This window comes from Diadema antillarum, unplaced genomic scaffold (assembly GCF_040938485.1).
Source record: "Diadema antillarum isolate AM-2024a unplaced genomic scaffold, OU_Dant_1.0 seq00000175_RagTag, whole genome shotgun sequence".
Taxonomy (NCBI): Eukaryota; Metazoa; Echinodermata; class Echinoidea; order Diadematoida; family Diadematidae; genus Diadema; species Diadema antillarum.
The window spans coordinates 697365-723046 of NW_027271243.1; the positions used below are offsets into that span (position 1 = coordinate 697365).

Sequence of the window (25682 nt, forward strand, 5' to 3'; positions counted from 1 at the left end):
GTTTTATCACCAGTTTAATATAAATCGTTGATATCTGCAATACATATACGTCCCCTTTGTGGTATTCTTACATGACGAAACTTCTGGAGAGCATTATAAAACAAATTCATTTCCATGTACCGAAAAAAAAAATGAAATTGATAAAAAATGTTGCAATTACTAACGATCTGCTATGACACCTTCCACAGAATAAATAAAAAGCACAACCCAGTCATATAATGTCAACATAAAGGACAGGACAGGCGAATCACTGCTCACATTTTCCCATCTGATCAAACAAACTTCATAAATCCACGTTGAACATAAGAACATGAATGACAAGGAATCAATGAAGCGCAAACAATGTCGTGTAAGATTTATGAAGTTTTCTGCACAATGCGTCTACGACCTCCACACACAATACTGCTTTCATCATTGACTTCCAAAGTGTGAAGCGAATATAAATGATGTGATGAAAACGTATTGAACATGCTGTCATGATAACGGTGGATTCAAGTCTGCGGTAGGGTTCCTATAGCTCATTTCCCTCTAAAAAAATAGCCTTTTAAAATAGTAGTGCAGGATATTTACCTACAAAGATAAACTACTCAACATAATCATACCACTTTGACATCATAATGCAAGCAGTAAAAATAATCGATGCAAAATATACAGATACGTTAAAGCAAAATATCAAAAGGGAAACGATTACCAAAAAAAATAAATAATATGTCTCATATCAACATGGGGAGGGTACATCAACAAGGCAGAATAGTTGATCGATTGAATGCGGCGATTGCAAAACCATCGATAAACAAAGTTGTGGATGTAATCGGGTATAAACAATGACAAAGATGAATGTGAATAGAAAAAGAATTTGACAGTGGATGATTCTGAAAATTAGGTTAATCCAATCTTACAACAAATAACGGACGATTGAGCGTTATTTTCAGGAGAGTGAAAAGTGAGTGCAGGTTAGTGCCTCCCAGGCATGCACTACACTTACACAGAGCACCCTGGTGCGGACAGTGCATAAATAGCGCCACCTATCATGTCAGTCATTCTACTCGGAGAAGCTGTGTAGGTCTCACACATTGATCTCGACAGACCCTGTAAATGAAGTTTGTCCCCGATCCCCCCCCCCCTCGCCCGCAAGTGGTTCAATACCATATACTTGAGCTGAACATTAACTACGTATAACACTATACACAAATGACAGACAACTACATTACATACAATGCTCACCAAAATACCATTAAAATAATATTACGTGTTCCCTTACTCCAGGTAAAGCCTAAATTCCTAAATATTAACATTTCTAGCCCTACAACGCAGGTAGTCAACACGATTAGTGTAAGAATGATTTCATTACTATACAAGGCACATGGCGTCAATTAAAGTCTTAACAACGTCCATCCATCCATCTATTACGTCGATCCTGAGTAATTACAATACATACTTTGTGATTAATCTTTGCTTTCAGTTGAAATACAATGCAATGGAAATCAAAAGTAAATGAAGTCAAGTCAAATGTGATAGCGACGTAAGATTATGTGCGCAGTTGTGTAAGCAGCAAACTCAGATAATGGCGGAGGTAAGTATTTTGGACTCATATTCACCGTATGAGATCTTGATAGATTAGTCTTCTGTCTGCAACAAATTCGAATAAAGGAGCATCTTATTCGGCATGAAATGAATCTGTTCGAAAGCATGAGGATATAAGAGCCAGGGACGTGGTACCATTGTCAAGAGTTATCGTTTCAGGAAGTAATACAATGTATCATGTACATTAGAGGGAGGAGGGGAGGAGGAGGAGAAGGAGGTGGAGGGCCGGTGTGGAGGAAGAGGAGAGGGGGAGGAAGAGGAGGGGAGGAAAAACAAGGGGAGAGAGAGGGAGGAGGAGGACTTTTTTAAGTCTAACATTATTGTTACCACTTTGTTATGATGACCTATGTCATCCATTCATGTAATACGTGTGAATTATGTTGTATATCATATATATATATATATATATATATATATATATATATATATATATATATATCTTTGTTTACTCAACACAATGATAATAACGTTCCATAAAGCACAAAAAGTCAAAAGTTTTCCACTTAAGCATCGTGGAAAAGCAATTTAAAGCAGAACAAAAATCAGAGTAAAATGCTCATCAATTTGGACATATCCAGTAGACATCAAACATTATAGTACATGGTAGTTTGTGTTACAGATTAAATATCACCCCCTCCAACAACTAGCACCAGTAACCAACTTTAACTACTGTTAGATTATTTCTAAAAATATAAGAATGTAGGCCAGAAGAATAGAATCTGACTCAGCTAAGACCGTGATTTTACGCCAGCTATAGACCTTCGATTGGAATTCAGTATCACAGGAGATTTGCTCGACGATATCGTTGGTCGATGCGAAAAAAATGACTGAAATGAATAGGTGAAAAGATACCATTCATTTAAATAGACAAAGAATACAAACAACAAGTACCGATCTTCAGGACGAATCTATTTTACAGTGATTACCTTTCTTACCCTAGATACATCTATGCTATAAAGTTCCTGCATAGACACCGCTGCAGCTTACTTGTAAACTCCCCATAATAATGCTCTTTGCAATATTTAGTAACCACATCTATACAAATTGTACAAAAATATATAAAGGGATATTCGTCTCCACCAACTCATCTGTTTCTGCTAGCTTTGAGTATCAAGAGCCATCGAGGCCATAATCCGACAAGCTCCCAGTTGTGGGAAGCGTGAAGGAAGGAAATGCCATTCTGTCATTTGACATTTTCTTGTAAGAGTACTCTTTTCTCAACGAATCAGTGCAGTTACGAAACAGTTCATAGCCCATAGGTAGGGATTAAGTTTTCTTTTATTACATCCGGCCTTATTTCCCATTAGCGTCTTTAGAATAAAAACCGTACAGAAGATTATAAGTAGAAATGAAGAAAGAAGAAACAAATGAACATCCCTGCAAGATCAACTAGTCGTAGAAGCTCGTCGATTGAAACGAGTCAACCCTACAAGAAAGTACGATTCTTTCAAAGCTGCAATAATTGGCTTTCTCCTGTGAATGTGTTCAGAGCACTCTGTCAGTCCAGCATTGACTAGCATAACGTAGAAAAGTTCGGTTTGGACTGCAACACGGGCGCAAAAATGGCTCCGCTGCAAAGTAGGCACTTGATTCAGTCTCTGCTACGCCATTGGACAACTGGACGTGACGTCAGCTCTTCATGCATCATTCAGAGTATGGTTCCAAGCATTACATCCAGTTTGACACTTCACCGATGACAAGTGAATGTGTAATGTCAACTGTGGATAACAGACATCTGCAAACAGCAGAGAACCGTGACGGACTTCAATGGCAGCTCAAAGTCACGAACGGTCGCCGCTGCCACTCGCGCCCTCTCCCGTCGTCGCCTCGTCATGTTCCGAACTTTCTTTCTTGTCAGTTCCGGAGCCTTCTTCAGGGACTGGGTCGGTCACTCGCAATCCGCTGCGGCCTGACTTCTGACGGTGCCCCGCGCCGCCGCGGCTTGCCCGGCTCTGGCGCGCCCGCGTCAGGGTGGAGGTCAGGTTATCCATGATGCCGTCTACGGTGCCGTGGATCTCCGTGGTTCGACGTCGCACGTCGCGCACGTGCTGGTCCAGCTCAGAGGTCTTCGTGTTCATGACGTCGACTTTGTCCAGCTGTGTCTGGATATTTCCCAGCGTGCCCTTCAGGTTGGTGAAGGACACTTCGGATGCCTTGAGCGACTTGAACGTTTCGTATCTGAGGCGATTGAAAGAGAACCAGATCGACCATAATAAGCTTTATAAAAAAGCTTGACACGATGTTTGGTAACGAGGTCAAGAGTGAAATCATTATGGCATTACGGAATGGGGTCGAGGGTCTAAAGTAATATTCGATATCTTTATCATGACACCCAGCGAACATTCAGCCCGACAACTCGACACTGAACTAGGTTGTGTGTTTACCTGCTCTTACTCTAATTATAGTTCCATTTCTTAATTGATAATTACTCTATTTCAATGTTTGTTGTCTGGTACGCTAGACAACCGTCCCGCTGAGCCATGTTCTATTCATTTTGATTTTCTCTGTAATTACAGAGAAAATTTGATGTATTGCGCCGTCAAAGTTGACAAAGAAAGAGAACAAACAATGTGAAACAAGCATATTTCGACAACAGGAGAAATTCCTCACTTGAAATAGTTATGTTATTTCATAGCTAAAGTAAAGTAGATGCAAATATTTACAGTAAGATTTCAGAAGCAATCTGTCGGTTAAGTGAAAAGCGAACAGTAAGTCGAAGGCGGAATGCATTTAATGCGACATCGAAGTGGTGGTGACGACCTACCTGAAGACAGCGATGTCGTTTCGTATGGCCATGATGTCCGATCTAGTGACGTTTGCATCGGAGTCTGCCCCTAATGTGGTCTGGTCAAGGATGTATCTTTCCACCAATTGTTTCATGGTCGACTGCGGGGAGATGGACACATTTAAAGTAGATGAGTATATCATTATAGAATAATAGTTATCATAGCTATTTCGATGAGACAATGCAATAAGCTGTGTGCAAGCACTCGCCACTTTGAAGAAGGAACAGGAAACTCATATACCTTATGAAAGATTCAGCTATTATGATTATTTCAACTAACAGGCTTTTGACATTTCTGCCAAATCAAAAGTACATACAATGAACAGCAAGAGTGAAATGTCTACTTACGACGTAATCTTCTTCCCACTGATCACGCTTTTTGTGGCCATCCTGTGTGAGGAATGAAACGGAGGAAATGAGATGATATTTCATTGTGAGGCTAAAGTACAATAACTATTATTATAGTTATATTATAGTTATTACTATCTGACTTCAAAATCTCTGCTTCAATAATGCAAGTGAACAGAGAGAGACTGAGGTCAAATATACATTTACACGAAATATTTTGATCAAGAAGACGAGCTACAGCATTGTGTATATTATAGAGAGTGTGGATTTTCGTTTGTTTGATTCTCGTAGCTCGTTTCAAGATATTGAATCCATCTTTTGTGCTGTTGTTTCCTGTTTGGCATGCAATCAATAGAGTTATTTCAATTGAAATTATAGATATTGTATGTAAGTAATAATGTTGTGATAATGATAATAATAATTATTATTATCATTATTGTTATTAGCATTATTACTTCCATCATCATTATTGTTATGATTATTATTATTATTATTATTATTATTATTATTATTATTATAACAATGATGATAATAATAGTGCTTAAAATTTTAACATTTGGTTACGACTCAGCTATCCCATCACTTTTCCATTTCTATGCCGGAAGAGGAGAGCATTGCCTGTATTTAGTGCCCTGCTTAAGAACACAAGTGCTGTGGGTAGGGCTCGAACCCCCGAGCTACTCGTTGTCGAAATCGCAGTGTACATCCACTAGACCCCGTCACCACCCCATTCCCTATTTTCCAAAGATGCCATTACACATGCAGCCAACTACATGTTAACAAGAGAATTGTGAGACTTACACCTTCGCTGCCTTTCCTGCAGCATTTGCTTCCACACATTCTACAGAGATCGATCAGGTCCCGGATGGTTGGGAAGATGTTGAACGGTGGGGGCGTCGTTCCTCCTGGCTGCAAGAAGCTCACCCACATCTGCGCACGCGCATACTTCCATTCCGTGTCAGAGTTTTCCTGGAAATTATAATGAGAATGCAACTTTATATCATCTGATCATGTGCATTCGCAAGTCGCAATATATCTTGGAATTATGAAAGTGAGTATAGAGAACGATAGAGTGCACGAGTTTGTAATATGAACGAATCTTATAGTATCGCATGAATTGTTTGCGTGCAGTATTGGCCTGCTTTGTTCTGTAACAGAGTAAAATTACATGTCTTTAAGTAATAGTATCTTATCAAGGTCAGCCTTACATGAGGAAACATACCGTGTTCATCCCTGATTGTTGCCAACTTCAGAAGCACAATTCTCTTTCATTGGCAAATACATCACTCTTTATCATTCTGGTTTTCAAAATGAAATAATTATACTACAACTCAACTTAACTCATCTCCACTCTCCTATTCTACAAACACAACAATGAACCCTTGAGAGTACAGTCTATGTACACTAAGCTAGTATTATTATCATCAATGTCAACATTCGCTGCATTTGTATCAACATCACGATTATCATGTTGCTGTCAAAATCCCTATCTCTCATTATACTCTCACTAGCACAGCTTTCAGCGACATCAATTTACAGCGCAGCGATACAACCCAGATATTCTTCGGGGTGCTGCTCATACACAGGCGCAGTGGTAACATTCATGGTTGCGAAGACGACGTGGTGTTCGGTTATTTTTGCCTTAAGTTACTCTTACTTTTCTAGTATATTGAACACAAAATATTATTACATCTTTGTGTGTGCTCATACTATCGTTCATTACTCCATCACAGCTAACTTATGCACTTTGCTCTGTCGATTATTATACCAAATTTTGAGCCCTCTTATTCTGTAATTTGCATATATTTTATTCATCAAAAACTATTATTCGGCAATATTCCAATATTCTCTATATCTTTTCCACTCTACATTGCAAAGCTGAATCGACAAGATGGTAAATCGATTCAATATTGACTAGTATCTTTTTTAGTTTTTGTTAGTATAACAAAATTATGTTCATAGGTGTATCGTGTTATCTTAGCAATTATTATACTATGTGCATAAAATGTGAAATCAATTGGAAGTCAACCTCGGGATGCAATCAGTGATACCAAGTATTATGTCGAATGAATTAAGATGCTATTGAAAACGATGCTGTAAGCGAAGATGAATGAACGCAAAGCCGTAATCACCTCGACCCTCGTGTACGTGTTGCTCATCATAGCGATGAGGGCGTTGAGCATGACGACCACGGCGAACATGAGGTAGAGGGCGAAGAGGAAGGTGCCCACGGCCTCGGTGAAGTAGTGTTCAATGCCGCTGGACAGCTGGATGATGGACAGAGATTCAAGTCCGAAGAGTGACCAGAAGAGGGACAGCATGGACAGTCCGACGCTGGGGGAAGAAGGAAGAGGTGGGGTAGAAAACAATTACGCTTGAGATTATCGGCTTTTATAGGACCTTTGTACTCAGGGCATTCTGCTTTTTCACTTTGCTTGACAATACCTCGCCCCACCGTAATTTACTTCACATAATTTCATATCACTGCACTTCACTGCACTGCACTCCATTGCGCTTATTAATCCATTACTCGTGTTCACACCACCTCATTTGACTTTACAGTATTTTACTTATCTTACTTATTTTACGTTACTTTTCTGTTGAACTTCGCTCCAGTTACAGGAATGTTGCTTACTGTGTACTGTAATTCACTATCTGTCTTTCCGTATGGAAGCCTGGAATCCACCACGTACGGTATCAAAACAGCTGACTTTTGATGTAATTTTGTGACTATTAATGTAGTTGTCATAGCACCTGCTCACCAGTCCCGGGTAACAAGTCCTGGAATCAAAATCGTATCGGCATTCGTAACCTCTCTCTAAAGGATCTTTTTAAACCCATTTGGGATGGATCATCCTATGCCCTCACAAGCCTGGATGTCACGAATCTGCGTAAAGCCCGCCGCACACTATACGACTTTCGGTCGCACGACTGACAGACTTTGGATCCCAAATAAATCACAGTAGCCTCAAGATAACACGCTTGTTTATTTCAGATCCAAAGTCGCTTAGTCGTGCGACCGAATTCATAGTGTGCGGCGGCTGGCTATTATCAGTGTCCATTGACAGTGATTGAGCCGCGCTCCCCGCTCACCTCATGAAGGCCCCGTACGGGCAGTCCGCTTCTCCGCTATCCACGCACTGGTTGTACTCGTACGTCTCGTACGTCTGGTAGATCTGGTTGAGACCGAGGGCGAAGGCGAACCAGACGATGATGAAGACGAGGATGAACTTGCCGATGTCGAAGAGCATGCCGCCCAGCGAGATCTGCAGCGGTCCAACGAGCTGGGAGGACACCTGGAACAGTTGGAGGGGGAAATTGTATCTTCATCAATACTCTAGATGGTTCAGCCTAGACTTAGTGAACTGAAATCCCCATTTCAGTCGAGAACATCTGTGCAGTGTGTGATTAGATTTCCCAGAAAAATCCTGACGATCAACAGATCTTGGATCTCTTTTCGTGAAAACGTCATTGTTAGGTACTTAATATAATCATTATGTTGTCACTCAGACAACACAGAGATCCAGTTTCGTGCGATTACCATTTGCCAACTGTGTGTTGTCAATCAGCTTAACCAGTGTGTTTTGAATTATATCATGCGTGTGTGTCTTTGTTTTAAAAAAAAAGAATCGGAGACATTATCGTAAAATGTATTTGAAATCAAGTTTGTATGCATTAGTTGTTGCTGTATTTACACAGTACAAGGTTGCTGCAAGCTTTCTGGTTGCCGAGAATAGACCATGTTAAATAATCATGTGATAAGATAATCATGCATAATATCTGAAAGTATCACTGTGTTGATCTATTGGACTGTAGAAATAGCGAGCTTCTGACGGTCAGGCACGTGACAGTGTGTCTACATGTATAATCTGATATTTATGTATTTATTTATTTATTTATTTATTTATTTATTTATTTACTTATTTACTTATTCATTTACTTAATCTCTTAATTGTTTAGTTCATTTATTCATTTATTTATTTATTTGTTTATTCATTCATTCATTCATTTATTTATTTAATAATATTTTTACCGTGAGACTGAGCAGGCGCAGAAAGGCGATGACGGTCGCGACGGCGAACAGCGCGTCGGCAAGAATGGACGGGTGGGTTCCGGAGAGACCGACCCGCTGGTCGACCCCGAGCGGGTCGTCGGGGGCAACGGTCGTTGTCGCTGTTGTCATGGTAACAAATGATTGAGTGTATGAGTGCATGAAAGAGCAGATTAGAAACGAATTTTCCGGTGAGATGTTTCAGTAATTGCTACATAATTCCAAAAGACGTAGTCTTTATGCAACTTTATCCTGACGAAGAAAGGCCTGATCATAGCCTACGATAATGGTTAAGCTTACTTGTAGGCCATACTACGGGGTTAGTATGGGACTGTGTGTTTCTTTATTCTTGGAAATATTTCGTTATAGTTAAAATGGATTTTGATAGGAATAGAATATCTAAGAGGAAAATGAGTGGAGTATTTTTGCGAATAGGGAAACATTCAAAGACTCCGAAACTTTAAAACATGAAAACTTGAGTACAAAAAATGGAGCGTTCAGTGCACGATAAACGGTGGTTGTAATAAAGACGCATACATCTCATTGAGGGTTAAATTACTTTCCATGATATTAGGATTTCTTATGAAGCACAGCTTCACAGCTGATCTTGAATTAGATTTGCCCTGAGTATTTCGGTCAACTTCAAGCTTTCCGGAAAGGCAGTCAAATCGAAATTCAAGTATCCTTCCTCTTCCTGTAGAAAACTAAAAAGGAGGGGTAATACTGAAATATATATTAAACAGGGAAAGGGAGGGGAAAAAAATCATAGCAGAAATGGGAACAAGAGTGAAATAAGTCACGTGATCTTCCTTACCTGCTATGACGTCAGCGCCGGTCTTGTTACACGTCTCGCGCACGAGCTGCTCGACAATCTGCGTCAGATTAGCGTTGCGGTCGGCTTGTATCTGGAGCGTGGCGTTGCGCACCACCTCATCGATATAGGCGTGGAGCTCGGGCACCGTCTCGTTCTGCAGGAACTCGCGCACCTGCTCGAGGCTGAGGTCGCGGCGGGAGAGGCTCAGCGTCGATGACGATGCATCCCTCACCTCTTGCAGCTGAGAGTTAACAAAATATGATATTCATGCATGGACACATGTAGCAATGCAAACACATTTTTTCTCTCTCTTTGTAATCGTATCACATATAATTATCTCTCTCTAACATCTCTTCGTCTTGATATCCATATGCAAATGCAAATATCCAATGCATAATTATATCACATGAATGTATGAATATAGCTTAAAGTTCCCATTCATTCTACTCCGTTATTCTCCTGATTTTTAACACAAAATGATTGTTGTACATACCTCTTATAGTAAGGCAAATAAAAATATAATGTAAGCACCGATAGATGACACAGGAGTGATGCCCGGTATATACGGAAGCTATTATCGCCTCTAGAAACAGCAAGGACATGGTGGTTATATTTTCGTAGTTGTTTATAACTAGGTCCCTTTTCGTCAATCTCACGTATTCCCTGCGTCTCCATTATGATATTTGTCATATATTTTATGTGGTGTGACCACAAAACGGCATCAAACAAATTATGACACCAATAATCCCTACCTGCATGTTTTTTCATCCAGATCGATTTTGTATACTTTGGGACCAAACAGTAATATTGCATGTCCTGCAGATGTCTTAAATAGCGATTTATAGCTTTGTGTCTATAAACAACCACGTGCAGTACTTCTTTTTATTTTATTTCTTCGGCTGGGCCTTACTGGTACTCCCGCTGATAGCTATCATTTATTACCTTTATCACTGGTAGGTAATCAGGTCATGACAACATTTTGCCATGCGTTTGAACCGGGAACTGGCTGCATTCGACTGGTAAACGTTTACGCAGCTGGATATGATTATGGATTACTGATTGGTAAACAATATATATTTCTTTTTCTTTCAAATTGTGTCTATTCTGGGTTACGTGAAATGCAGTTTCAAGAAGCTGATGTCACATAGTTTTGTTACATTCAAGGACAGATTAATCATCTTTAGCCCATTTCTACATCTTGCGTGGTGAAGACATTGCGATACTCGACTATGAATGCTTGTTTGTTTGTTTTTTAAGCAAGACAAAGAAAGTGGATGAATATATGGCTGATAAAAACCCAAGGTTTTGCATAGGAATCTTTTTCACATAATTATATCAAGCCCGTATGTAGCTGTCTTTCTTATCGTTTTATTTTTTTGGTTTTTTGTTTTGTTTTGTTTTTGGTGAACAATAGTTATAATAACACGTGGCGAATAGTTTCCATGAAATATTCTTATCTATGTTCATTTGCAAATTATGCTAATTTGCGGATACCACACTGTAAAAACATCGGTGTTACATTTAACACCACGGGTGTTAAATCTAACACCGATCAAACTTCAATAAAGGACCACACCCACAGGTGTTAAAAATGCACTGTGATGGTGTTGAAAAGTGTTCACCTGACACTTCGTGGTGTTAATTTGACACTGTACCTGGTGTTATTTTGACACTGTACTGGTGTTAATTCAAAAATGACACCACATGGTGTTGATTTGATATTTGTTGGTGTTAATATCAATGGTTTAACACCCGTCCAGCTTCAATAAGAGACCACGCCAGCTGGTGTTACTTTGGTGTAAATTTATTTTCACATTTTTTCAAAAATCGAGTATTTTAATGTAAAATTCTTGATCGTCTTGTTTAAATTAAAAATGAACAAGAAGTGCAGTTACTAAGAAACTCTTCAAAAAAACAGTTTAAAATTTGGAAATGACACCCGTTGGTGTTAATTTAACACCATAAATGAGCACCGAAAATTTAACACCAGCTCGGTGTTCACTTTTTAACACCGGACTTTTTGCAGTGCACATTGTGAAAAGTTGAGTAGCGGGCAAAGTAAACATTGTACACCTTGTATGGTTGCATATTTCACAACCACCCCCCCCCCCCCTCCTCCTGAACACACACATGCGCACACTCAAATATACAAACACACAATTACACGTACATAATATTAATTGTTAGTCGTCGCATATGGTACAAAGTCAATTCCAGTGAAGCAATTAATTTTGCTGATTGTAATGGCACTTGTCAAGAAAGGTCAACATCATACATTGTGTATCGGGTGAGGCGAGCTGAGAGAGGGATCTACCTAGAAATCAAATAAAGCGCTTGGAAAATTCGCAAATAAATCTTGAGCTTAAGTAAGTCCGGCTCCGTTTTTTCTTTTTCTGGAAAAAGAATTACGCATAATGTCAACACGAAATCCTGGTAGGACTGCTGAGAAATATGTCAGCACAATGGGGCATTTCTGGAAGATAAAGTACGCACAATGTCAACACGAAATATATACTGGTAGGTCTGTGGAGAAACAAGTAAGCAAAATGGGGGCAATGTACAAGAAATGATACACACCGTCGCACCACTTGGCGACACGTTGAATTAGCCTTGTCATTCACACACCCTGAACTTTATGGAGATGACGTAATTTATGTACGACAAATCACGTGATAAACATGATGTTTCTAGAATCAAATGATATTCAAGAGAAGAAGTATGTATGCCTAAGGTAATTTGATTCCCACTTTTTTTTTTATTCATTTTATAAGTAGCATTCATCAATATTCGAAATGGTCGGTAAAGTACAATGGCAAGAAATAATAAGTTGTGCTATAGCTGTCTTGCTGTGTTGGCAAATCATGTCAATGATGGAAACATTTTGAGAGATGAATGTATCACGCAACTATTTGTTACAAGTGACTGAGTTAATAAATAATTCATTCATTCATTCACTCATTCACTCATTCATTACCTTTCATTCATTCATTCATTCATTCATATACATTCATTCATCCATCCATTCATTAATATCCATTCATCCATTCATTCATTTATTCATTCATTCATTCATTCATATCCATTCATCCATTCATTCATTCATTCTTTAATATACATTCATCCATTCATTCATTCATTCATTCATTCATTCATTCATATCCATTCAATCATTCACTCATTCATTCATATCCATTCAATCATTCATTCATTCATTCATATTCATTCATCCATCCATTCATTCATTCATTCATCCATCCATTCATTCATTCATTCATTCATCCATTCATTCATTCATTTACCCATTCATTCAATCATTAATTCATTCATGCATTCATGCAATCATTCATTCATTCATCCATTAATTAATTAATTAATTCATTCATTCATTCATTCATAAGCAATAAACCTAGTCATAGACTGAATGAACGCACCTCAAGATAAGCCAGGAGATACAGGATGAGCGAGGCATAGAAGAGGGCTATGATGGTAAACTCCAGGACGTTCTGCCCGTTGGAAATAAACTCCTTCAGGCCGTGCCGATAGAGTACCTTTATTGCCGACCACGTCATACCTGTCATGTTTAATAATTGATTTTTACAAGCTTTAAATGTATTACTTCTGCATTGATTATATTTTTCTAATATTATCTCTTACTTTTCCGTGAAATGTCACGGCATATAAATCACGAAAAATACGTTTCTGTGTTTTGAAGGCATTTGTTCATCTTTGAAACTCTTGAAACCTGTTTTTGCTTAGACTCAGTGTACTACCATTTTGTTTTCATAATTTGTATTTTCATGCTCCAAATATCTATAAGATGTTGACTCACCTACTAGCCAGGCGAGAATGAGAAACAACAAAACGATTGGGATTCGAGTCCACTGTTCCATTGGGTCGTCGGGAAGCGACCCGGAAACGGAAGTGGCGATGAGCAGAAAGAGGAGAAACGTCAGCCGCGACCCGACACTCAACAGAAACTTGATGAATCTATAAACAGAATAATTAGCGGTAATGGGTCAAGAGGGTACGTGGGAGAATTATTGTCATACTATCGTATCAAAGATCGCAGAAATGCTGGCACCACAACAACCAAGACCCCATCTGGAGCCAAATATATAATGACACTGGATGCCTGCCAGTGTTTGTTTGTTTTTTCACAAAGAAATTTTATTATCTTAAACCATCAGGTACAAAATGAATGTCAGTCACATACAATACATAAAGACAAATTATACAAACTTTTAATATTACGAGTTCAATAGTAAAATTTTCATCGAAATCGGATGAAAAATAGGGACGTTATGACATTTTGAAGTTTCGCTATTTTTTTAGGAAATAGTTTTTGAACGGTCAGTATTATGCAAATGACAAAGTGAGCATGTCATTCCCTCACAACTTACCATACAGTTTGTACATAGAATTTTGAAATTTCCAGTTTTTCATTCAAACGCCATTATGCCCGAGACTCAAATCCTGATGTATCTAACTGATCACTATTCTAAAATTATTCAACCAGGAATAACATCATGTTTCAGACTTTCAACATTGAATTTTCTTTTTTTTTTTTTTTTTTTTTGTACACGACGAATGGAAAATTGCGAGGTTATGACATGGTCAGCTCACTCATTTGCATATTCATATCCACTGTACAGGAACTGTTTTGGCAGAAATTAGCAAAACTTCAAAATTTCATAACTTCCTTATTTTTCATCCGATTTCAGTCAAATTTATATCGTTGAAATCGTAAGATTTTACTCTTTTTATCAAGCTGACTTATTTTTGGACTGGATTGCCCCTTTAAACGGGTTTTGAATACCGGAAGAGCTACAAACTCTCACAAACATACAAAGCACCGCTTCACTGCCACACAAGATCCATTTTTGTTAAGAAGAGTTGATAATCGTGCAGGAGCAAGATGGTGATAAAATAGTAGAAGTTCTGGCAATATAGCACTGATACTGATGTTATCAACAAAAGGTAATAATATGATAGTATAAAACTCTCGTAATCATGATAATGATAATAATGAATTATAACAAAAAAAGGACAATTACTGTATGGAATATCTGATAGATTAAAAGAAAAATCTTGTACGGACATAATTATTACCTTTACATTCTAGTGTTGGTTAACGATTTAACAAGGATTCAAAGGCAGTCTTGGTACGTTGGCAGCAATAAAGAATATCAAATATCCCCTATTCCGTATTTTGTTTTGAAAAAGGGATTTGATATTACTCTGCACTAGGAATATAGAATATACGGATCTTGTGACTTGTATCATTGAAACTTCCGCAAAGGGTCAAGAAAACAACGATCAATTTCTCTCTCTCTCCCTCTCTCGCTCTTATTTAGCTCTTTGTGTGTGTATGTGTATGTGTGTGTGTGTGTGTGTGCACAATGTATTTGCAAGGACACTAATATTTTGATAGCACCACATCAAAAGACCATGATAATTATATATGCACAAAAAAGAGGGCGTGGTCTGTGATTGTCAGTTGAAATACTCCAACGCGGAAATTGCACTTACGGAGTGTCTCCAAAGGTGTTGATCTTCTCGGCTGGCACGAAGATGTAGGCGATGGAGATGAACGGGTAGGAGATCATGATGAGAAGGCTGACGATCATCTGCTTCCAGAAGGGCCAGTCCCGCGTGTAGGCCATGGAGCCGAAGAACCGCTTGATCAGGAGCTGCTGGCAGTGCGGGTGTGCGACGAACTGTCGACGGCGACATCGACATCGACATCGAGGAGGAGGATGACAATGATGATGATAAGGAGGAGGAGGAGGAGGATAATGATGATGATGAAAATGATGAAGACGATGATGACGATGAGGATGATGAGGATGAAGAGGATGATGAGGATGATGATGACGACGATGATGATGATGATGATGTTATTGTTGTTGTTTATGGTGATGATAAGGTTATTGATGGTGGTGGCCATTGAGTCATGTGATTTGGATGAAAAGTATAGAATTTCATCAGGTGGTAAAAGGTTTCTTAAGTATACTGAAATTAACTTTTGCTACGATGAAAAACTTCCAAATAACAGACATTAACAACAATAACGTTGATTAATGTGCATTTGATAACAGTTTTTGTACAGGATCAAATCTTTGTCGTAACATGAATCTATAGTGTTTAATCAATTTTAAAGAAATATCATACAATGTGTTTAAAGAAGAGGAGGAGAAGAACAAAAGAGGAGACAAAATGAAGGAGAAGAAGAAGATGATGATGATGAAAGAGGACAGATGCTGGAGCATCCTTGTGCTCAGTGAACGTTGGTATGACAATAATAAACATTTCATCGTCTTTTTTTTATCTTGTTGTAGTTACCTTTTTCTGTGTGTACGAGATGGCCATGAAAACTTTCTCCAGCGTTGCTCCCCCGTTGCCTCCTTCGCGTTGCTTCTTCTTACCCTTGCTATGACCCTGGGTCATCACCTTGTTCAGCTGAAAATGCAGAGACATGCATTCTTGTAAAATACAATACATACAACATGCATCATAAGTTTCTTATGTTTCATGTCACATAGGTTTCATATGTTTCATATATGTTTCATATTCTTATATTTCTATATGTTTCATCATGTATCGCAAGTTTCATCTCTTCTTCTTGTTACTTTCACCAGCAGGAAGCTGTCGCAGGGGAAAGCCCAACTCATTTCGACAAAATCATAAAAAGGGGTAAACTTGGAAAACCAAAATCATATAATTTGTTTTACACATTTTAAAGTACCCTCATCTTTATATATATATATATTTTTTTTTTTGGATTACACTCACCATGCATATGGATTATAATCATTTCGATAAACCTATTATATCTTTTTATTTACTTTTTCTGCATTCACAATAGGGAGAGCGGTACAATGTGTATGTCTTCTCCTCTGTTATTAATTTATTCTTTTTTTTTAGCTCGTTGCTCTACAGACACGACAGATGCGGTAATTCCCAAAAGATTTCAAAGTCGGAACAACAGGTCCGTGCAAACAATGAATGAACTCAGGCCTTGTCACCTTAACGTCAAAGGTGTCTTTTAACATTGTTTAAGGGAAATGGAAGAAGTGATCTAGTCTTCTTAAAATGACCACACATAAACAACACACATACAAAAATCAAGAGCTGTTATATACAGATATATACAACTATAAAGACGTTTGAACAGATTCATCTACTGTAGAAAAAGATAAGTAAATAGAAATATATGAAGGCCGGTTTGTTCGCAAAAACCGATAAGTTCATTTTTGAAGATTTTGAAGTGCGGTCTCTGTCATAAAGTACAAAATAATACCTTTTAAATGATATATTGGTCACTACATATAAAGGTACATTTTTGAAGTTATGGCCAAAAGAAGCAAAAATGTTCTTATTATTCTCTTTATTTTTCTTAACCTGTAATCGCAAATATCTTCATTTTGGCAAACATGGACTTATCGGTTTTTGCGAACAAACTCTTCAAATATAGATAAAATGTAATTTGATAAATTGTCGGATAAATGTATAAATAGGCAGATCGATAGATGAATAGAACATTGTGTTTAAAGGGAGAGAGAGAAAGAGAGGAAGGGAGAGAGATAAGCGTAGCCCACTGGAAGGGAAACCTACTTCCGTGGAGTCACGGGCCTGACCGAGCAGATCGGCGGCGTATTCCTCCACCGAGTCGGCGAGCTCGAGGTACTCGGACCTGAACTCATACTCCTGGCCACTCATCTCACGAAGGCGGTGACACAGGTGAAAAGCATCACCTATAAAGAAATAAGAAATAAAATCCGCATCATTCATAACCAAATCATTGCGGGATTGTTCGTGCATGAGAATATTTAATGATTAATGATGGCACAAGAAAGATGACAGTTTCGAGTCCAACTGGTTCCTTTTGTTCGACATGTTTGTTAAATTACAGATCAGCAGTTTCGATTGTACAAATTTTATGTGTAGATGGAGACAAATTGAAGAAAATTCGCACCTTAATAAATTATTAAGTTATTTTCATGGCATATAGTTCATAATTATGGAGGTATTACTCTCATAGGTCATTTATTACACAGTATAATGGTACCATTCTCAACAATACGAAATTCAGGAATAAGTACCATACTCTTCGTAATTCTTCATACATAAATTGGTTGTATCATACTGCGTGTCTACGAGATAGCATAAGCAAGTGCTAACCTACACTTTTTGGATCGTGGTTTTGGAAGATCAAATGAATAAGGAACTAATATAATGGAAAGAAAACTAATGTGAAGTCTCTGAAACTGACCAATCGGGTCCTTGCTGGTCTTGGAGATGTAGAACTGACTTGAGAGGGCGCGATAGATGTTCAGCGTCCCGACCGATCTCTGCAGCGTGTGTTTCGCCGTTCGCTCCGAATCCGAGGAGTCGGGACTCGGCACTAGAGCGCCGTACTTTAGAAGGATCTGCGGTGATTAAGAGAGAAACGACAGCCATTTATTTTTTTTTTTTTGTCTGAAATCCATGCCAATAACAACAACAACAATCATCTAAAAAAGAAACATCTATTTGAAACGCATCTGGCATGCGCCCTATTTTAAGTCCCAGATCGTAGCTCAAATAGTTCTATACACAGTTGGGGTTTTGAATGCAACATTCCTTTCACTTTTTTATAATTTGTTCTTCTGTTTTGTTTCAAGCGGCAGCCATAATTTTAAAACTACAACATGTACCTCATTGTCGCTTTAATAACAAGACAGACCGTATGGCCGAGAAATCAAGCGAGTGTTTAGATCACGCTGGATTAGAGCATATACCAGAAAATTAATAAACCCGTGCATGAATATTCACTCACTACATGGTATAGATAGATGGCTTAAATTTGAACTGAGGCAGTTTGGCCTGAAATATTTTGGATGTCACGCATAATTCAGTTGCATTTTTTGCATTCCTAAAGGAAATAGAGAAACATTACTGGAGGGGGGATGCCATAAAATAACGGTACCCTTTCATACCCAAAGTTCTATACATTATATGCTCTCAGTGGATACCATTTCGGGTATCATTTTGATACAGAGATTGCCATAAACCTATATCATAAACTACTGATTCCAATGTCCTGTATGACACTTGAGTATTAATACCCTTCTCTACGCGTGAAATTTCATAACGGCGAGGCGCAGTAAAGATTACAAAATGTGGTAACGATTACACATGAAACTATTGACAGTTCGCAAAGCATCATGCTTTGCCCTATCTGTTTCTTTATTCTCATGACATTCTCTTTCTTTTTTCAGTGAGATGATAGGGAATTTTCACATGTACATGCACATGATTTTGACTGCCCGATATACTGACATAGATGCGCGTTATTCCGTTTGAGCCCAGGCTGGTTGGCACTCATATCCCATATTTTAGCCTGGTCTTCGGCGATTCTTGTGATGTAGAGAATGTGACACACTTTCTAATGTATTCACCACGTAATGTTCTACTGAAGCCTCTACTTTAAAACAGGAATGATAATAACTTGCTAAAAGCCTGGAGTAGGAAGAGGGAGGTACAATGGGATGACAAAATCGCACACATTCACTACGTTGCATGCTCTGTCTATAGACTATTTACGTGAACTCAAAATTTTATCAAGAACTGGAACAATTTTCCAAGTAGAGACCTGGTATCTTTTTAAAAGTGTTCCCAATTAAAAAAAAATAGAAATAAAGATAAAAACAATGTTGCTCCATGGTCTATTTAATTATAAACATTTCTGAGCGCGACGCATTTAGATCATTTGCAATATACGCATTAATCTACTGCTATTTCATGCACTATTGAGTGTGTCATTATACATCATGATGTTTTCCTCGTATATAAAATCATGCAAGTGTTAATGTTGTTTAAGAAGAAGGCAAACAAAAAATAACGCTAAAGAATTGAAGCAAATATCCATGACGATTTCAGTCTCCGTATAACATTGAACACTATAGATACTTGATTTTTTTTCCTCTCTCTCTCTAGATCATCACGCATCGTCATTAGCGTCATTCCCGTAGCATAGTATGCAAACACTTGTCTTGATTTACAAGGGGTCATGCTAATGCTTGACCGTTGAATCTTGCGTAGATATAAATATAGCCATGACATCATAAAACAACTGCACCCCCGATGAACCACGTGACACCTTACGTCATGGTGATACCAGTCAAACAAAAATTACAATTAAAGATTTTTTGGAAAGGTCATCAAAGATTCGCAAAATGCATGTCTCTTTTTCTTTTTATTTTACCTCAACAACAACAAATAAAGATGAGTGTATAGCAATGTCAAAAACAAAAAACAAAAATCATTTATTTCTTTCTTTGCTTTCATTTTATGCACAAAAGACCCCAAAATGTTTATGATAGCGTGTTCCGGCATCAATTTAAGCCCATCTACTCTACCTGATCGAGAATGCTCCATCCTAATGGTACACAGCACAATAGTTTTTTTTTTTCACTTTTTCACTTTGATTGTGTAATATGGATAGAATTGAGTGGTTTTAAAAAAATGATACCGGGACACACTATCGTAAACATCTTTTTCTTTTTTTTACATTGTTATACAGTAATACTCATCTTTATATGTTTTTGTTGAGGCAAAGTAAAAAGAAAAAGAGATTTATGCGTTTTGCGAATCTGTGATGATCTTTCCAAGGAGAACTGCTCTTAAAAAAGAGGAATTGAAATCTCTGGACAAGTCTTAACCGATGATGAGTCACGATTTATGCAGGTGTATTCAAACTGTGATCATTTATTTGTACATAAAGCGTCTTAACATAAGATTATTGTTGATAAGCGATAATGTTTTCGCTCTAAGTACTTTATGTTGTTGAAACAGCCTTCTGAGTTGTTAGCACGAAGTAAGTATCAAATTGTTCGTCAAAGCTAGAGTGAAGAAACAAATTCTCTTCATTCTTGGAACTACAGGTCACTGCATAACGAGCATCATGCCTGAATAACAATTGTTGTGGGGGGGGGGTGCTAAGCTTAGCATGAAAGGTACTAAGTAAAATCGTTTGAGAGATTTCCCACAATCCTTCTGAGCTTTTAAGCCTGGGTATGTTTCAACAAAAGACCCTCGCATTACTTTAAAATCTTGTGAGCTTACATTACAGACAGGGAAAAAATCGCTGATGGACATGGTACCAGGGCGTGTACCTTTCTTGACCTGGTCAACCTCTCGACTTTTTGGCGGGACGTGTTTGTCGATTGAGCTCTGAGCTTGTTACTTTGTTAGCTTTCTACTCGAAGCTTTCTCGAGAAAGATCAATAGCACAGAGGTCTTGTCCTGGAGATTGAATCGACCGCTAAACGGGGCTAAAGTGTCCCCTAAAACAATGAAAGCTACGGTGAGGTTTGGTTATAAGTGGGTTTTTACCAATTTTATTGTAATAGCTGTGTCAGGCAGAGTCAACCACTTCCGTGGATCCCCTCCCCCATCTCTCTTGCCTTCTTTCGCTGATTAACTGTAATAATGAATGGATTTGCTAAGCTATCCTTCTTTGTTATGATCAAAATTATAATGGTTCAATAACAATACCAAGGACGATAGACAGAATGATATAGATTGTCCGCCAAATCGCACAACAATGACACAATATTCTCATTGGCCCAAGGTATAGCCATTTAAGTACTGTTTGATGAAAGAAATCAGTTGCAATCCCTTTTCTCCTATTTCAGAGGGACGTACAAATGGATCCGACTATTACTCCTTCATCGTCAGGTATCAAGGGCTGTGTTACAGAAACCAAAGCCCAAATATAAATGTTGATTGAGTGAAAGTAGCAATACTTGTAGGGAATATCAGACAATCAATTCAAAAGTTTTTAATTTGTAAAGTTTCAGTGCCATCACTGCCGCTGGATAAGGAGACTATACTGCACTTCGTTACATTCCTGCCACTTGTTAATGACATATAATAGAGGGTCATATTATCCCCTACTTCCTGAGAGAAGGTAAATCACGTGCTCTTTTATTATGCTAGAAAAGTAAAAATAATTCTTATGTTGATCTGTCTTTATATTTTCTTTATATTGTTGTCCATAATGACGTCATAAGCGTAGTACGTACTTAGTCTCCTCATCCAGCGATGACGACACTGAAAGTTTTAAAGTTCATAAATTTGGATTCGCTTGTACTACGTTTTCCACGATGCGTGAGACTAATACTGCCGCCTTTACTCATTCCACATTTATATTTGGGCTTCCCTTGTCGGAAAGAACACTGTGTCCCACAGTGTGAAACACAATGTGGAGCACAGTGTGAACACATTGTGAACGCAGTGTGAAATTTAAATTAGAGTGTTTTATCAATCTGAAAACCTTGTGAATCACTTCATAGTATACATGACAAAAATACTACTACTACTAGTATGTGAACTCTGTGAAAAAAAAAAACACACTTACACACACACCACAGTGTAAACTATTTAAAATTCCATGTCAACTTATTTACTTTTAATCCCATTTTGACCAAATTTTCACTATATATCTTGCTTGTTCATATTCTACTCTATACTTTTCAGACTAATTATTAACTGGTAGTGAATAACCCTTTAATGAATACGTTCTTGGCTATCAGTTTAATATCTACAGTTTCAAGACAGGAACCAAAATGTAATCACACCAGTGGGAACACAAACAAACACTGTGCACTGTACACTCACTGCATTATTTTGTCAACGTCTCTCCTACACCTCATTCTATCATTACTACCACCAATGACAGTTTGCATACACAAACAAACAAACACAAATTAGTGCATATACATCAATAAATACGCTATATACACACACGTTAAAATCGCGTTAATTTCTTTATGGAGTATACCAACAAACAAAAAAATGTAATACCCTCATGTATGCAGCTACACAAGGAAGATACTGTAGTAGTATACAGACACTGATATACTATAGTGAAGTGTGGGTAATATATCATATATCATATATCATATATCACATACCACATATCACACGCTATGTACATGTACAAAGTACAGTCTCAAACCTGTCTATAGCGGGCACCCTAGGAAGACGAAAACTTGGCCCTTTATAGACAGGTTGCCGCTAAGGCAGGTTTGGCCTACCATACACCAAACGCCATACATTATACATGTATATCATAATATACCAAGTACTATGTACAATTTTTTTTTCAGTGCTTTTCTCTGAAACGAATATAGAGGATAATGTTTCGAGACTCATACTCACGTCAATAATCTCGAAGTTGTTGTGGTGGCACGCCAGAATGATCGGGGTTATTTCCGGGTGGTAATCGTCGGTTTTAGACCGGCAGTTTATCACTTCCATCTGCCGATCCTAGCCAAAAAAGGACCACCAAAAACAACAGCATAAACACAAAATAGAATATAAAATTACGCATGCATTTACCTTTGTGTTCATGGAGTAGTATTATATGATTAAATGATTACAGAGTGATATTTCCAGAGCTTGAAAGGCTACTTAATTTTCTATTATTTCATCGTTCTGTATAATTCCACTCTCTGGTCTTTTCGTCGTCGGTGTGATTGCCATCACACATTTACATGCTATCAAGTTATCATTCTCTTATGATGCGTTCCATCAATTTCACGTTTTCTTTTACCTCCAATATTCTTTACTTCACTGTTTTTAACTGTTTTAAACTCGGATGAATGCAATCATCCTCTTTTTAATGATCATCATCATTATCACTGGAGAAAATGAGAAAGCATTAGAAAAATATCAGTATTTCATTCTTGGCAAACACATTGTTGATACTGTCAACTTGCTTCACGTTATCCACGCTATTTGTTTTCTGTTCACATTTACATTCCAAATATATTTGTTTGTGACATAGAGAAAACAGAATATATGTTTTCAATAACTGCTCGATTGACATGGAAAATAATCACATTCAAGATTCCTCCACCTAAACCGTCTCTATTTCTGTTTTAAATCCTTCACTTTCCTTCAGCGCCGCACCCTTTTGCACCTGAAATGGTTGCGACAAATGTCATTATTATTTCTTATCACTTATTCATTTATTTGTCTGTTCATTCATTCATTCATTCAATCAATCAATCAGTCATTCATTCATTTTATCATCTTTAGAAGCTGACTAGAACACATTATCTAGAATTCTTTTTCGATTTCAATGTTGCATCGGGAGGTGACCAAGAGGAAGCCGGTGTTATCTTACCCCATACGACTCGGAATGTTTGCATATGAGTTTCACGGCTTCGAAGAACTGCGTGTCGACAGCACGCAGCAGAGAGTCCCCCACGGCGGCATTGTGCTTGAGCAGGAGCTTCAGGATCACTGGGACAAGGTCAAAGGTCAGACGAGGTAAATTTCATGAGCGTCAACTTTATCATTAAAGGACAAGTTCACCTCCATAGACATGTGGATTGAGTAAATGCAGCAATATTAGTAGAACACATCAGCAACACTTTGAGGAAAATTGGACAAACCGTTTAAAAGTTATGAAGTTTTGAAGTTTCTAATTACTAGTACCCACTTCTGAATGAGAAGACTATTACAGCTTGTGATGTCACATGTGTACAACGATATAAAAAATATAAAGAAATTCAAGATATTTTCACTTTTTTCACAAAATAAAAGAACACTTGACTTTCCTCTTTCAGGAGGCAAGGGGAAATATTATTACCCTTAACATACATCAGTGACGAGTCGAAGAAATGTGTATTTTTTTTCGAAAGTAACATTTTGTGAAAATAATTCCCTTTATATTTTCCGTATGTCGTTGTACGCCTGTGACATCACACACGTTAGTAGTCTCCTCATCCAGCAGTGATTGTGCAGATACTTTAAAAATTCTAACATTTTAACAGATTGCCTGATTTTCCTCAAACTTTCACTAATGTGTTCTACTAATATTGCTGCATTTACTCAATCCACATTTCTCTTTAGGTGGACTTGTCCTTTAAATCGTTTGCGGTGCTTGATATGACAGTAATATGAATGTATGATATGTTGCTGTCTTTAGTATTATGAATATCTCTCCTCGCGAAACCGTTCTATCAACGTCCAATGCGAAAGGGGTTCACTATTAATTGTTGAACGAGATCTTAGATTGCATCAGTGCCACAAAATGGCACGATTATGTTTAACACAATTCCGAACATAACATTCGAGACAATATTCTGCTGACACATAGTGATTGCTTACGGATTTTATTCATTTAGTTCAAATTTAGTTCAAATTTATTTCATATTTCCATTTTCTCAATGATGACATTACAAAATTATTGACAACAAAACAAGAGTACAAAATATATATAATCATGTCTTTTGATTGTAGAAGAAAAAGAAAAAGAAAATATACTTGACACAAATGTACATGGTCACATCGTATGAAAATGTCACTAGTAAGTATAAGAAATATGATGGGGCCTACATAAAAGCTTTAAAGCTTGTAAAACTGTAGGATTTTATTCATCGTGAAAGCCTTGAACTCATACATTTGATTTGTCATTGATAACAGGAATCGTTCTGGTATTATTGAAAGTTGCTACAGTAATTCCAATCTTTCCACACACACAAAAAAAGAAAATAAGTATTACATTTAAAAGAAACCGACTAATATCAATATTAACATATCTCAAAAATCCTTGAAAATTTAGTATAATATACATCCGATTATATGTAGGCCTATATTTGTCAGATATCAATATTCTATGTGATTCTCAATATGAATTTCACACTAGTTTTTCAACTGAAATAGCCCTTGTTAGATCTCCAGAACAGAATTCTGAGTTCAATAGATGATATTTTGTATGTTGTTCGTGTTTTTGTCTCGATTTGCTCAAAGCTTTTGATTAGTTTATTAATGAAATATCAATCAAAAAGCTCGATTGTTATAGTATTGGAGGTCTTCGATTGTTAAAGTGGTTCAGAAGTTATTTGAATAATAGGACACAAGTCACACTATTTATAATGAAGATACGTTATCAGATACACGTGATACGCTTCGTGGAGTTCCCCAGGGATCTATGTTAGGGTCATTGTTGTTTCTACAAGTTCAGAAGTGATATGTGTAATATTTCACCGATGGTTAGATTCATTGTATGTGCCGATGATTTTACTTTTTATTGATTTCTCATT

At 37.6% G+C, this 25682-nt stretch overlaps 1 protein-coding gene across 1 annotated transcript in view; it reads right to left on the reverse strand.

The window, feature by feature from the left end:
• Positions 1-3365: 3365 nt before the first annotated feature.
• Positions 3366-25682, reverse strand: part of LOC139728363 (short transient receptor potential channel 1-like) — a 31325-nt gene continuing 9008 nt past the window's right edge. The window contains exons 3-18 of the mRNA XM_071639308.1: positions 23759-23877; positions 22789-22896; positions 17855-18011; positions 17197-17336; positions 15925-16041; positions 15112-15299; positions 13412-13569; positions 13014-13153; positions 9583-9823; positions 8751-8890; positions 7811-8013; positions 6850-7051; positions 5519-5686; positions 4718-4759; positions 4349-4470; positions 3366-3762 (exon numbers count right to left, since the gene is read on the reverse strand). Of these exons, the coding sequence (XP_071495409.1) occupies positions 3366-3762; positions 4349-4470; positions 4718-4759; positions 5519-5686; positions 6850-7051; positions 7811-8013; positions 8751-8890; positions 9583-9823; positions 13014-13153; positions 13412-13569; positions 15112-15299; positions 15925-16041; positions 17197-17336; positions 17855-18011; positions 22789-22896; positions 23759-23877 (2642 nt within the window). The remainder of the gene's footprint in view (positions 3763-4348; positions 4471-4717; positions 4760-5518; positions 5687-6849; positions 7052-7810; positions 8014-8750; positions 8891-9582; positions 9824-13013; positions 13154-13411; positions 13570-15111; positions 15300-15924; positions 16042-17196; positions 17337-17854; positions 18012-22788; positions 22897-23758; positions 23878-25682) is intronic.